Source organism: Chrysemys picta, chromosome 12 (genome assembly GCF_011386835.1).
Source record: "Chrysemys picta bellii isolate R12L10 chromosome 12, ASM1138683v2, whole genome shotgun sequence".
Taxonomy (NCBI): domain Eukaryota; kingdom Metazoa; phylum Chordata; order Testudines; family Emydidae; genus Chrysemys; species Chrysemys picta.
Genome location: NC_088802.1, coordinates 33,544,382 through 33,558,234, shown reverse-complemented (window position 1 = coordinate 33,558,234; position 13,853 = coordinate 33,544,382). Strand labels below are relative to the sequence as shown.

Sequence of the window (13,853 nt, the reverse complement as noted above, 5' to 3'; positions counted from 1 at the left end):
TGAGTACAGCTCCCAGTAACAGCACATCATCGGGTAGGAGAGGACGTGAAGAAGAGCCCCACTGTGACTGGCACTCCAAGGGGTAGGCAGAATGTGGTTGCTCAGGGTAGACATTAACCACCACACCAGAGGGCAGGGCCCTGGACTTGGCTGCAGGTCACTTGAGTCTATTTCCAGCTCTCCCCTGATCTGCTCTGTGACCTTGGTCAAGTTACTTTGCCTCTATTTTCCCCCATGTCATGTCCATTTAGATTACAAGCTCTTTGGGGCACCAATTATCTCTCTCTCTCTCTCTCTCTCTCTGTGGCCTTGTCTACACTACGAGAGTAGTTCGATTTTACTTGCATCGAATTTTTGTAATCGATATTGCAAAGTCGAACGTGTGTGTCCACACTAAGGACAGTAATTCGACTTTGTGCGTCCATACTAACGGTGAAAGCGTCGACATTCGAAGCGGTGCACTGTGGTCAGCTATGCCACAGTTCCCGCAGTCCCCTCTGCCCATTGGAATTCTGGGTGTAGCCGGCAATGCCTTCTGGGTAACAAAATGTGTCGAGGGTGCTTTTGGGTAACTGTCGTCATCCGTCCATCACTCCCGCCCTCCCTCCCTGAAAGCGCCGGCGGGAAATCAGTTCGCGCACTTTTCCAGTCATTGACAGCGCGGACGCCACAGCACTGCGAGCATGGAGCACGCTGCGACCCTCGCTGCAGTTGTGGCCGCTCTCAACGCCTCGCAGCTTATCATACAGGTTTCCCTGAGGCAGATGCAGAAAAGTCAGGCGAGGAGGCTATGGCACCGCGGTGATGTCCTGAAGTCTGAGAGTAGCACGGACCTGTCAGAAAGCAGGGGACCCAGCGCCGAGGACATCGCGGTGGCAATGGGTCATGTTGATGCCGTGGAACGGCGATTCTGGGCACGGGAAACAAGCACTGAGTGGTGGGACCGCATAGTGCTGCAGGTCTGGGATGAATCCCAGTGGCTGCGAAACTTTCGCATGCGGAAGGGAACTTTCCTTGAACTTTGTGAGTTGCTGTCCCCTGCCCTGAAGCGCAGTGACACCCGCTTGCGAGCTGCACTGAGTGTACAGAAGCGAGTGGCCATAGCCCTCTGGAAGCTTGCAACGCCAGACAGCTACCGGTCAGTCGCGAACCAGTTTGGGGTGGGCAAATCTACCGTGGGGGTTGCTGTGATACAAGTAGCCAAGGCAATCGTTGATGTACTGCTGCCAAAGGTAGTGACCCTGGGAAACGTGGAGGCGATCATAGATGGCTTCGCAGCGATGGGATTCCCAAACTGCGGTGGGGCCATAGATGGAACTCACATCCCTATCCTGGCACCGGACCACCAGGCCAGCCAGTACATTAACCGAAAGGGCTACTTTTCCATGGTGCTGCAAGCACTGGTGGACCACAGGGGACGTTTTACCAACATCTACGTGGGATGGCCGGGCAAGGTTCATGACGCTCGTGTTTTCAGGAACTCTGGTCTGTTTAGACGGCTGCAACAAGGTATTTACTTCCCGGACCACAAAATAACTGTTGGGGATGTGGAGATGCCTATAGTCATCCTCGGGGACCCAGCCTACCCGCTAATGCCCTGGCTCATGAAGCCCTATACTGGCGCCCTGGACACTGAAAAAGAACTCTTCAACTACCGGCTGAGCAAGTGCAGAATGGTGGTGGAGTGTGCTTTTGGCCGTCTCAAGGGGAGATGGAGAAGCTTACTGACTCGCTGTGATCTCAGCGAAACCAATATCCCCATTGTTATAGCAGCTTGCTGTGTGCTCCACAATCTCTGTGAGAGCAAGGGGGAGACCTTTATGGCGGGGTGGGAGGTTGAGGAAAATAGCCTGGCTGCTGATTACTCACAGCCAGACAGCCGGGCGATTAGAAGAGACCAGCGGGAAGCGCTGTGCATCCGGGAGGCTTTGAAAGCAAAGTTCCTGAGTGAGCAGGGTAACCTGTGACTTTAAAGTTTGTGTACTGAGAAGCTAAACCTGCCCCCGTTTCTTTACCCAGTTAATGTTGACTATCCTATCCAGTTACATACCCCCTTCACCCCCCTTCCAACACACGTTTCGAAATAAAAATAGTTCAACTTTGTTAATGCACACCGTTTTCTTTAATACTGTTTTCGCGGGAATTTTTTAAAACTGGGACGCAGACTGTGGTGCGGAGCGGGTGTAGTGTAGTGACGCGAATGCAGCTTCTAAACTCAAGGATTGACAGGCTCCGCTGCGGTGGGATGGTTGTTTCAACGGAGCCTGTCACCCCTCCTGATCGGGACTGTGTGTATGGGGGGGTCTATGTGACTTTATGGCAGGGGGAGGACGGTTACAGATCCCCTGCTGTGTGGCTCTGTGATCCTGCCTAAGGACCGCTGCTTAAGATCTGTAACTGCCCTCCCCTGCCACAAAGTCACAGAGCAATCCACCCCCCACCACATAACATGAAAACAACCTCCCAGACTAACCAGGGTAACTAGTCACTGCATCACTGCACTGTGTATGTGCCCTGCTGCTGTGCCTGCCCCCAACTATGTACCCTGCCAAAGGTGACTGTCCTGTCCAATTACCAACCCCCTTTCCCATCCTCCTCCAAAAGAACATGATTGAAACAGTAGTTTACAGAAACGTATTTTTTATTATCAACTACACATGGCATTGGGAGGTGAAACTTGGACGGGGGCTTGTGTCAGGCGGGAAGGAAATAACTTTTCAAATTTTGGGAAATGAGAGCCTTCTGCTACTAGAGCTCTCTGCAGGGGTGGAGTGAGACTTAGCAGGGACTCTGCCGCCTCTCCTTCTTTGCACTTTGGGTGAGGTGGGTATGGGACTTGGTGGCAGGGGAGGGCGGTTAGAGATGGACTGCAGCGGGGCTCTGTCCTCCTGCCTCTGTTCCTGCAGAACATCCACAAGGCGCCGGAGCGTGTCCGTTTGCTCCCTCAGTAGTCCAAGCAGCATTTGAGTCGCCTGCTGGTCTTCCTGCCACCACCTCTCCTCCCGATCCATGTTGGCTTGGTGCATTCGGGTCAAGTTCTCCCGCCACTGGGTCTGCTGCGCTGCCTGGGCTTGGGAACAGGCCATAAGCTCAGAGAACATGTCCTCCCGTGTCCTCCTCTTCCTACGCCTAATCCGCGCTAGCCTCTGGGAGTGTGATTCCAGGCTAGGTTGTGAGACAGTCGCAGATGGGGCTGTGGAAATGGGAAAAAGGGAGTGAATTCCTCAGAAAGAAAAATGTAGTTGTGAACAAAGAACATAGTCTTTCTCTGTGAACAAGACCATGCACAGCACCTATCACATGCGCACTCAGCACAAGGTCGAATTTTCGGCCTTCGCATTCAGTGCCTGGGGTCTTGCACAGCACATTTGAGAAGCGGGGCAGCACAACGGAATTTCTGTTGCAGGCAGACATGGTAAGCCGTACACGTGTGGTAGTTTAAAACTTTTATATTACCACTGGCCTCATTTCACATTTAAAGCTATGTCAGTTCCTGCAGCCAGCAATCCGGCAAGCGGGAACTCTGCCCCTGTCCCACCCCCTCGCGGCTGTCCCCGGGAACGATCCCTTTCGGCTGCCCCTCTCCCGCCTCCACCGCGTGGCTACAAACCAGCGGTTACAGTTCTGTCAAGGAACGGGAAAACAGTCCCAACACTAACATTCCCCTACCTAATTAAAAGCAGGTCACCATGGGCGACATCACCCTGATGAGGATCTCTGAGAGTGACAGACAGAGAATGCTCCGGGAAAGCCTCCAAAGACCAGGGCCGTATGCCGCCCTGCTATGCAGAGCAATGATTCCCGAGTACGTGATAGTCTCGTGGCGCGGCAACGTGTCGTACTTCGGAGGACCCAATAAGGCCGCTCTCCCCAGGAACCTCATGCAACGGCTTTCAAATTACCTCCAGGAGAGCTTCATCGAGATATCCCAGGAGGATTACTGCTCTATCCCCGGACATATAGACCGCATTTTACTGTAGCTGCAGTAGCAGGGAATAAACAGTAGAGCGGCTTGTGCAGGACAATCACTGAAAACCGGACATCGCTAGATTTTTTTTCAAAACTTGCACTGCCCATGACTAAACCGTTAAGCGCATAGGGCACACTAATCATGAACAACCCATTCTTTTAATTGTTAATATTCCTGTTTTGTTAAAAATAAATGTTTAGATGTTTACAACACTTACTGGCTGATCCTTCACCAGATTCTGTGTCCGGGGTAACGGCTGGGGACGCTTCGTAGGGGATCTCTGTAAGGGTGATGAAGAAATCCTGGCTGTCGGGGAAATCAGCGTTGTGAGAGCTGCCGACTGCCTCGCCCTCCTCATCTCCTTCCTCATCTTCCCCGTCCCCTAACATGTCGGAGGAACCGGCCGTGGACACTATCCCATCCTCAGAGTCCACGGTCACTGGTGGGATAGTGGTGGCGGCCGCACCGAGGATGGAATGCAGTGCCTCGTAGAAACGGGATGTCTGGGGATGGGATCCGGAGCGTCCGTTTGCCTCTTTGGTCTTCTGGTAGCCTTGTCTCAGCTCCTTGATTTTCACGCGGCACTGCGTTGCATCCCGGCTGTATCCTCTCTCTGCCATGTCTTTAGAGATCTTCTCGTAGATCTTTGCATTCCGTCTTTTGGATCGCAGCTCAGAAAGCACGGACTCATCGCCCCACACAGCGATGAGATCCAAGACTTCCCGATCAGTCCATGCTGGGGCCCTCTTTCTATTCACAGACTGCACGGCCATCACTGCTGGAGAGCTCTGCATCGTTGCCAGTGCTGCTGTGCTCGCCACGATGTCCAGACAGGAAATGAGATTCAAACTGGCCAGACAGGAAAAGGAATTCCAATTCAAATTTTCCCGGGGCTTTTCCTGTGTGGCTGGTCAGAGCATCCGAGCTCGCACTGCTGTGCAGAGCGTCAACAGAGTGGTGCACTGTGGGATAGCTCCCGGAGCTATTAGCGTCGATTTCCATCCACACCTAGCCTAATTTGACATGGCCATGTCGAATTTAGCGCTACTCCCCTCGTCGGGGAGGAGTACAGAAGTCGAATTAAAGAGACCTCTATGTCGAACTAAATAGCATCGCAGTGTGGACGGGTGCAGGGTTAATTCGATGTAACGGCGCTAACTTCGACATAAACGCCTAGTGTAGACCAGGCCTGTGTGTACAGCACATAGCACAATTGGTCCCCGAGTTCAGCTGGGGCCTCTGGGTGCTACCGTAATCCATGTAATAATAACCTCCCTCACACCCGCACTCCCGAGATTGGCACCAGTGGACTTTTTCATAAGAGGCCAGGGTTGTGATTTCTGATCTCACTTGACAGGCAGCATCTCTCACAGCCCTGTGCCGCCGGGACTCTGGTTCAGAACACATTCCCAAGGCAGAACTGAACCTACTGCGTCGCCAACACCATTTCCTGGGGCAAACTCAGATTCCCTCTGGAGTCTGACATTGAGCTCCTTAGCTAGTCTGAGCTAAAGTATTACAGCCTCAAGTGACAGGAGAGCAGGCCAGGGAACAGCCTATTCCTGTAGTATCCAAGCATCTCACACACTTGTGAGTAGGGCAGCATCTCATTATGGGAACTGAGAGACTAAGGCCTGGTCTACACTACGAGTTTAGGTTGACTTTAGAAGCATTAAATCGAATTAAGCCTGGACACGTTCACACGATGAAGCCCTTTCTTTCGACGTAAAGGGCCCTTTAAACCGGTTTCTTTACTCCACCTCCGATGAGGGGATTAGCGATAAAATCGGCCTTAGCGGGTCGGAATTGGGGTAGTGTGGATGGAATTCGATGTTATTGGCCTCCGGGAGCTAACCCACAGTGCTTCATTGTGACCGCTCTGGACAGCACTCTCAACTCAGATGCACTGACCAGGTAGACAGGAAAAGCCCCGCGAACTTTTGAATTTCATTTCCTGTTTGCCCAGCGTGGAGAGCACAGGTGACCACGCAGAGCTCATCAGTACAGATGGAGTCCCAGGATCGCAAAAGATCTCCATCATGGACCGAACGGGAGGTACGGGATCTGCTCGCCATATGGGGAGATGAATCAGTGCTAGCTGAACTCCGTAGCAGTAAACGAAATGGCAAAATATTAGAAAAGGTCTCCAAGGCCATGAAGGACAGAGGCCATAACAGGGACGCACAGCAGTGCTGCGTGAAAATTAAGGAGCTAAGACAAGCCTACCACAAAGCCAGAGAGGCAAACGGAAGGTCCAGGGCAGAGCCGCAAACATGCCGCTTCTACGCGGAGCTGCATGCCATGCTAGGGGGTGCAGCCACCACTACCCCAACCGTGTGCTATGACTCCTTCACTGGAGAAACACACAGGGAAGCGGGTTCGGGGTACGAGGAAGATGAGGATGAAGATAATGTAGATAGCTCACAGCAGCAAGGAAGCGGAGAAACTGGTTTCCCCAACAGCCAGGATATGTTTATCACCCTGGACCTGGAGCCAGTAACCCCCGAACTCACCCAAGGCGTGCTCCCAGACCCTGAGGGCACACAGGGGACCTCTGGTGAGTGTACCTTTGTAAATATTACACATGGTTTAAAAGCAAGCGTGTTTAATGATTAATGATTAATTTGCCCTGGCAATCGTGGCCAGTACAGCTACTGGAAAAGTCTGTTAATGTGTATGGGGATGGAGCGGAAATCCTCCAGGGACATCTCCAGAAAGCTCTCCTTCATGTACTCCCAAAGCCTTGGCAAAAGGTTTCTGGGGAGGGCTGCCTTATCCCATCCGCCATGGTAGGACACTTTACCACGCCAGGCCAGTAGCATGTAGTCTGGAATCATTGCATAACAAAGCATGGCAGCGTATGGTCCCGGTGTTTGCCGGCATGCAGACAACATCCATTCCTTATCGCTCTTTGTTATCCTCAGGAGAGTGATATCATTCACGGTCACCTGGTTGAAATGGGGCGATTTTATTAAGGGGACATTCAGAGGTGCCCCTTCCTGCTCTGCTGAACAGAAATGTTCCCCGCTGTTAGCCACACGGTGGGGGGAGGGGTGAAGTGATCATCCCCGATAATTGGGTGTGTGGGGGGAGGGGGATTAGTTGGGTTTGTGCTGCATGTTAACCCGGAAACCGCAGCCCCTCCTTTTACATTGCAAACCCATTTTAAATGGCCAACCCAATGGGTGCTTGGTATGGGAAATGAGGGCATTAGTGTTTGAAACCATTCCCACATGTTAAGAAGGTTAAAAAAGCCAAAAGACTGTGGCTTACCATGGCTGCCTGCAAGCCGAAATCTGTTGCCTGGCACTGCATGAGTGATCTCTCACACCAAACCGGCAGGCCCTCAATATAAGAGGAAAAATGCGACCTTGTAACGAAAGCACATGTGCTGTGTAATGTGAACAGCAAAATTTAATGTGAAAGAGTGTACCCATTGTTCTCTAAAATGTGTCTTTTTTAACCACCTCTCCCTTCTCCTCCACCAGCTGCAAATGTTTCTCCTTCACAGAGGCTAGTGAAGATTAGAAAGAGAAAACGGCAGACTCGGGATGATATGTTCACGGAGCTCCAGATGTCCTCCCACGCTGAAAGAGCACAGCAGAATGCGTGGAGGCAGTCAATGTCAGACTACGGAAAAGCACAGTATGAACGAGAGGAGAGGTGGCGGGCTGAATCGCAGGATGAACAGAGCAAGTGGCGGGCTGAAGATGATAGGTGGCGTCAGCTTGCAGACAGAAGGCAAGAGTCGATGCTCCGGCTGCTGGAGCATCAAACTGATATGCTCCAGCGTATGGTTGAACTGCAGGAAAGGCAGCAGGAGCAGAGACCGCCGCTACACCCCCTGTGTAACCAACAGCCCTCCTCCCCAGGTTCCATAGCCTCCTCACCCAGACGCCCAAGAACACGGTGGGGGGCCTCCGGCCACCCAGTCACTCCACCCCAGATGATTGCCCGAGCATCAGAAGGCTGGCCTTCAATAAGAGTTAAAGTTTTAAACTGCAGTGTGTCCTTTTCCTTCCCTCCTCCCCCACCCATCCCGGGCTACCTTGGCAATTATCCCCCTAGTTGTGTGATGAATTAATAAAGAATGCATGAATGTGAAGTAACAATGACTTTATTGCCTCTGCAAGCGGTGCTCGAAGGGGGAGGGGTGAGTGGGGTGGTTGGTTTACAGGGAAGTAGAGTGAACCGGGTGGGGGGGGGGCAGAGGGTTCATCAAGGAGAAACAAACAGACGTTTCACACCATAGCCTGGCCAGTCACAAAACTCATTTTCAAAGCTTCTTGGATGCGCACCATGCCCTGCTGTGCTCTTCTAACTGCCCTGGTGTCTGGCTGCGCGTAATCAGCGGCCAGGCGATTTGCCTCAACCTCCCACCCCGCCATAAATGTCTCCCCCTTACTCTCATAGATATTGTGGAGCGCACAGCAAGCAGCAATAACAATGGGGATATTATTTTCGCTGAGGTCTGAGTGAGTCAGTAAGCTGCGCCAGCGCACTTTTAAATGTCCAAATGCACATTCCACCACCATTCGGCACTTGCTCAGCCTGTAGTTGAACAGGTCCTGTCTACTGTCCAGGCTGCCTGTGTACGGCTTCATGAGCCATGGCATTAAGGGGTAGGCTGGATCCCCAAGGATCACAATAGGCATTTCAACATCCCCAACGGTTATTTTCTGGTCCGGGAAGAAAGTCCCTTCCTTCAGCTTTCGAAACAGACCAGAGTGCCTAAAGACACAAGCATCATGTACCTTTCCCGGCCATCCCACGTTGATGTTGGTGAAACATCCCTTGTGATCCACCAGGGCTTGCAGCAGCATTGAAAAGTACCCCTTGCGGTTTATGTACTCGGTGGGTTGGTGCTCTGGTGCCAAGATAGGGATATGTGTTCCGTCTATCACCCCAACACAGTTTGGGAATCCCATTGCAGCAAAGCCATCCACTATGGCCTGCACGTTTCCCAGAGTCACTACCCTTGATATCACCAGGTCTTTGATTGCCCTGGCAACTTGGATCACAGCAGCCCCCACAGTAGATTTGCCCACTCCAAATTGATTCCCGACTGACCGGTAGCTGTCTGGCATTGCAAGCTTCCACAGGGCTATCACCACTCACTTCTCAACTGTGAGGGCTGCTCTCATCCTGGTATTCTGGTGATTCAGGGCAGGGGAAAGCAAGTCACAAAGTTCCATGAAAGTGCCTTTACGCATGTGAAAGTTTCGCAGCCACTGGGAATCGTCCCACACCTGCAGCACGATGCGGTCCCACCAGTCTGTGCTTGTTTCCCAGGCCCAGAATCGGCGTTCCATGGCATGAACCTGCCCCAGTAACACCATGATTTGCACATTGCTGGGGCCTGTGCCTTGTGAGAGGTCTATGTCCATGTCAATTTCCTTATCACACTCGTTGCCGCGCTGCAATCGCCTCCTTGGCTGGTCCTGGTTTTGCTTTGGCATGTCCTAGCTCTGCATATACTCCAGGAAAATGCGCATGGTGTTCCTAGTGCTCATAATTGCCGTGGTGATCTGAGTGGGCTCCATTATCCCAGTGCTATGGCGTCTGCTCTGAAAAAAGGTGCGAAACTAGTATCTGACGGACGGAGGGAGGGAGGGAGGGGCGAGTGACGACATGGCGTACAGGTACAGGGAATTAAAATAAACAAAGGTGGCTGTGCATCAGGGAGAAACACAAACAACTGTCGCACAGAATGCCCCCCCACACAAGATTGAACTCAAAACCCTGGGTTTAGCAGGCCGTTGATTTCATGGAGGAAGGGGGAAGCAAATGAATACAGAACAAATCTATTTTTTACATCTTAAGCTGGCAGACGACGGTGCAGCATGACTGATAGCCCTCGGCATCTTCTGGGTGCTTGGCAGAAAATACTGGGCGCTTGGCAGAAAATAGCATACTACGACTGATAGCCATCATCATCGAGACAGTTCGATAGGACTGAGCATGTCTGCCCAGGTGCCCATGATTGATAGCCACTGCAGTATGATGATGACGGATACCAGTTGTAATATACCATCTTCTACCAAAAGGCAAGGGGCTGCTGCTGTGTCCAATGCAGCCCCACGTCTGCCAGCACCCAGATCGCCGATGAAGGCTACCAGTCATACTGCACCATCTACTGCCAAAAGACAATTAGCTGCTGCTGTGTAGCAATGCAGTACCATGTCTGCCGGCACCCAGAGGACATATGGTGATGGTGAGCTGAGCTGAGCTGAGCGGGCTCCATGCTTGGCATGGTATGTTGTCTGCACAGGTAACCCAGGTAAAAAGGCGCGAATCGATTGTCTGCCATTGCTCTGACGGAGGGGGAGGTGCCTGACGACATGTACCCAGAACCCCCCGCGACACTGTTTTGCATCATTCAGGCATTGGGATCTCAACCCAGAATTCCAATGGGCGGCGGAGACTGCGGGAACTGTGGGATAGCTACCCACAGTGCAACGCTCCAGAAGTCAATGCTAGCCTTGGTACCGTGGATGCGGTCCGCCGACTTAATGCACTTAGAGCATTTTATGTGGGGACACACACAATCGGCTGTATACAACTGATTTCTATAAAACTGGCTTCTATAAATTTGACCTAATTTCATAGTGTAGACATACCCTAAGCCATTTGCCCAGGCTCACACAGGCAGTCTGTGACAGGGCAGGGACTTGAACCCAGGTATCAGAGATCCTCTGCTAGCACAGTAACCCCTGAACCAGCCTTTTGCTCCATGGAGAGGCTGCCTCTCACCATGGTGCTCTCAGCCATATCTCCTGGATGGTATTTCTGGGAGCTTGTAGGTTGTGTCACAGCACGAGAGGCTTTGCTCCCAAGGGAGGCCCCGTGCTGGGTCACAGGTGGCTTTACGCTGTGCTAGGTGGTGGGCGTTGAGCGCCCCTTGCACTGGTGACTGACTCCCAGCGAGTTTAACTGACGGAGCTCAAACATTTTGATTAACATTGTGGCCAATTAACAGTAGGATGACCACAGGTTCCGTTTTGGCTGGGACAGTCCCTTTTTTAAGCCCTATCCCGGCTGTCCCGACTTTTTTTTTTTTTGGCAAAAGTGGGCGTTTGTCCTGTTTGCTCTTGCCAACTTGATCAGTTGGGCCAAATGGGCCAAATTCCCATTTTTGTCAAAGAAGTGGGGTGCGGAGGAACAAGAGCGATGCCAGCCCTTCTCGGGGGAGGGGCGGGGGGGAGGCAGGGCTCGAGCAAACAGCAATCCCAGCCCCAGCCTTGGGCGAGGGGCAGGCACGGCTCAAGCGAGCAGCAATGCCAGCCCTGCACCAGGAGGGGGTCAGGGCTTGGGTGAGTGGCTTGGGCCAACCCTGCGTGGGGTGGAGGAGCCTCTGGCTAGCCCCACGCGGTGTCCCATTTTCCCCTTGGGAAATATGGTCACCCTAATGAACAGGTAAAATGCTGGGTCACAAGCAGGGAGCCTGTGCTGCCTGGGAGGATGTGGCCAATGGTGGGACCGTCGGTGGCATTGTTATTGTGGAGGGATTCACTGCCAGGTTACTGAGCTCGCTGGGCTCAGGTAGCTCAGCAGGTGTCTCGTGCTCTGTGCCGCGAGCTAGAGCAGCCGTAGTGCAGGCTGGCTGGGGGAACGCTGCTATCCCAGCCAGGACCAAAAGCGCATTCTCTTTAATATCGTGGCAGGGGCTATTTGCCGGCACCGAAAGATCGACAGGGCTGTTTTAATGGGCTCCTGAAGGACAAATGCAATTGCTGAAGGGAAGGCTATAAAAGTCTCCAAATCCCCAGTGGCCTCGCTCCCCTGCAGTTTCATTAACCCAGAGCCCTTTTGGTTTTAGCTTTTGTACAAATACACACTCACTTTGGTCTCATTTATCATCCACAGGGATCAAGGCGTCAGGTGAAAGCTGGCAGAGAGCAAAGCCCTGGGCACTGAGCCGGCTTCTGTTCCTACCTCACGCTGGCGGGCATGGCGGGAGGTTAGGGGGGCTGCCTTCTTTGTGAATGGTCTGTGGGTGTGTCCTTCTCTCACCCTCCCTCACCTCTCTGGCTGTGAGGTGCAGGGGGCAGCAAACTCACCCTGCTCTCCCACTGTGGGAGCCCCGTGGGAAAGGCTGGCTGACCCCTGCTCACTCAGGAGATGGCAGTGGCTGTGGAAGGAGAGGTCTCTGCAGGGAAACCCAGGGACCAGCCAAGCTGAGGGGGGAGCCCGAGCTGAGGTTTTGGCTTTTGTTGAGATCTGACTCCCCAGGAAGGGAAAGTTTTTGATTGAAACAATGCTCAGCCCCTTTCCATGCCCTTCGCACCCTGCTGGCTGTGGAAATGATCGTACTGCCCGGGCAGGGGAGTCCCCAACAGGCAGAGACTGGGCAGAACTGGCCCCTCTACTCCTCTCCCAGGAACCAACAGGGACAGGGAGCAGGAGTGGCTGCATGGTAATGTGTCATGGCTATCCCCAGCTGGCAGATGGACCCTTGAGGGCTGTACCCCGCTGGCAGAGGCTAGAAGAGTCCCCAGGCTGCTCTACCTTGCTCTGGGGCTGGGGGCAGTAACAGGCCCCCTGACAGTCCCTCTCTGGCTCTATGTGCGTTGGTTCTGTTCACAGCAGGTGGGGAACTCTCCCATTCATGCCTCTCCCTCTCCCTGCGCTACTTCTTCTCCCATTCATGCCCCTCTTCCCCTCCCTCATCGCCAGAAATATTCAGCTGAAACATCCATATTGCCTTGGAGGGTCTTCACACATCCTGCCATTTTCTCTCTGAGAACATTGACCCAGGCAATGTTTGGCTCACAAACATGCAAGCAGAGCCTGTCACAGGGAGAGCTGGCCAGAAAGCAGGAGTCCCCCCCCCCAGAAAACGTTGAATTTTTCATTGAGAGCCTGAAAACTTATTTTTGGTTTGGGCAGTTTGACCTGAAACAAACAAGATGTCCATCTAGTCTGGTTTTGTTCCACAAAAAGTCAACATTTATGGAGGAAAACCAACATTTCCTGCTAAAGTTTTCATTTTGAGAAAGGTTTTGATGGAAAGTTTTCAACAGCCCTAGTCATGTCATCTGCAAATATATATCACATTAGACAAGTGCACTGCAGCTGGAGAGCAAAAGATACATTAATGTTGTAGTGTTGTATAGAAAATATTGTTTTTTCATGGGCTGGGACAATTAATGGCACTACCTAGCACTGCACCTGACCTCTGGCTAGATGCTTGTCATGGAGAGACAGAGGTGTTCTGCCCTAATAGCACTGAGCACATATAATGACTGCTAAACGGTTTGGAGCACTGCCTACAGGGAATGGTGACAGGCAACAAAAAATGGAAACCATTGGTATGAGGGAACAATGTACAGCGGAAGCACTGGTCTGAGACGAGGTCCTTATCCGTACGGCAAGAGCAGAAGCAGAATATCTAGTGAGAACCAGGAATATCTTTCCAAACAGTCAAAGCTTTCACAGCAACCTGCTCTGTGGGATTGGGATGGAATACGTAACACAGTCCTTCCCAAACAGCCCTTGGCCAGCACTCCTCAGGGCTGTGATTCATGGCTGCAGCATGCCCTTTTCAAACAGGATACACACATACATGCAAAGACAGTTACTCTGTGTAAATGTGGTAGGAGAAACTTGTAAGGGACCGGGCCATAGGCAGTCCGGCCTAGCGGTCACAGGTGGGCTGCCTCATTCCACTCAACATCAGCCATGAGTCACTGGAAGTGGGCAGTGTATAAGGTAGCTGGCCCTTGTGGGAGCCTTCGTAGTACTGCTTCTGCTGAGCGAGCATGATGAGGGTCACCAAATATTGTGGAAAATGCTCCCAGGAAAGCATTCCAGTCCCTTAGCACTGGGTAGTCCTGCTCCAGTATGGGAGAGGCCAATCCATTCCTTCTCCGGCTAGCAAACT

General features: G+C 52.4%; 1 protein-coding gene across 1 annotated transcript; it reads right to left on the bottom strand.

The window, feature by feature from the left end:
- Positions 1 to 2,529: 2,529 nt before the first annotated feature.
- LOC135974770 (uncharacterized) lies at positions 2,530 to 5,163 on the bottom strand. Its single transcript, XM_065563312.1, has 2 exons — positions 4,188 to 5,163; positions 2,530 to 3,193 (listed from the first exon to the last, which is right to left on the bottom strand). The coding sequence occupies exons 1-2, from the start codon at positions 4,762 to 4,764 to the stop codon at positions 2,718 to 2,720; spliced, it is 1,053 nt and encodes a 350-aa protein (XP_065419384.1). The 5' UTR covers positions 4,765 to 5,163; the 3' UTR covers positions 2,530 to 2,717.
- Between the last annotated feature and the right edge of the window lie 8,690 nt (positions 5,164 to 13,853).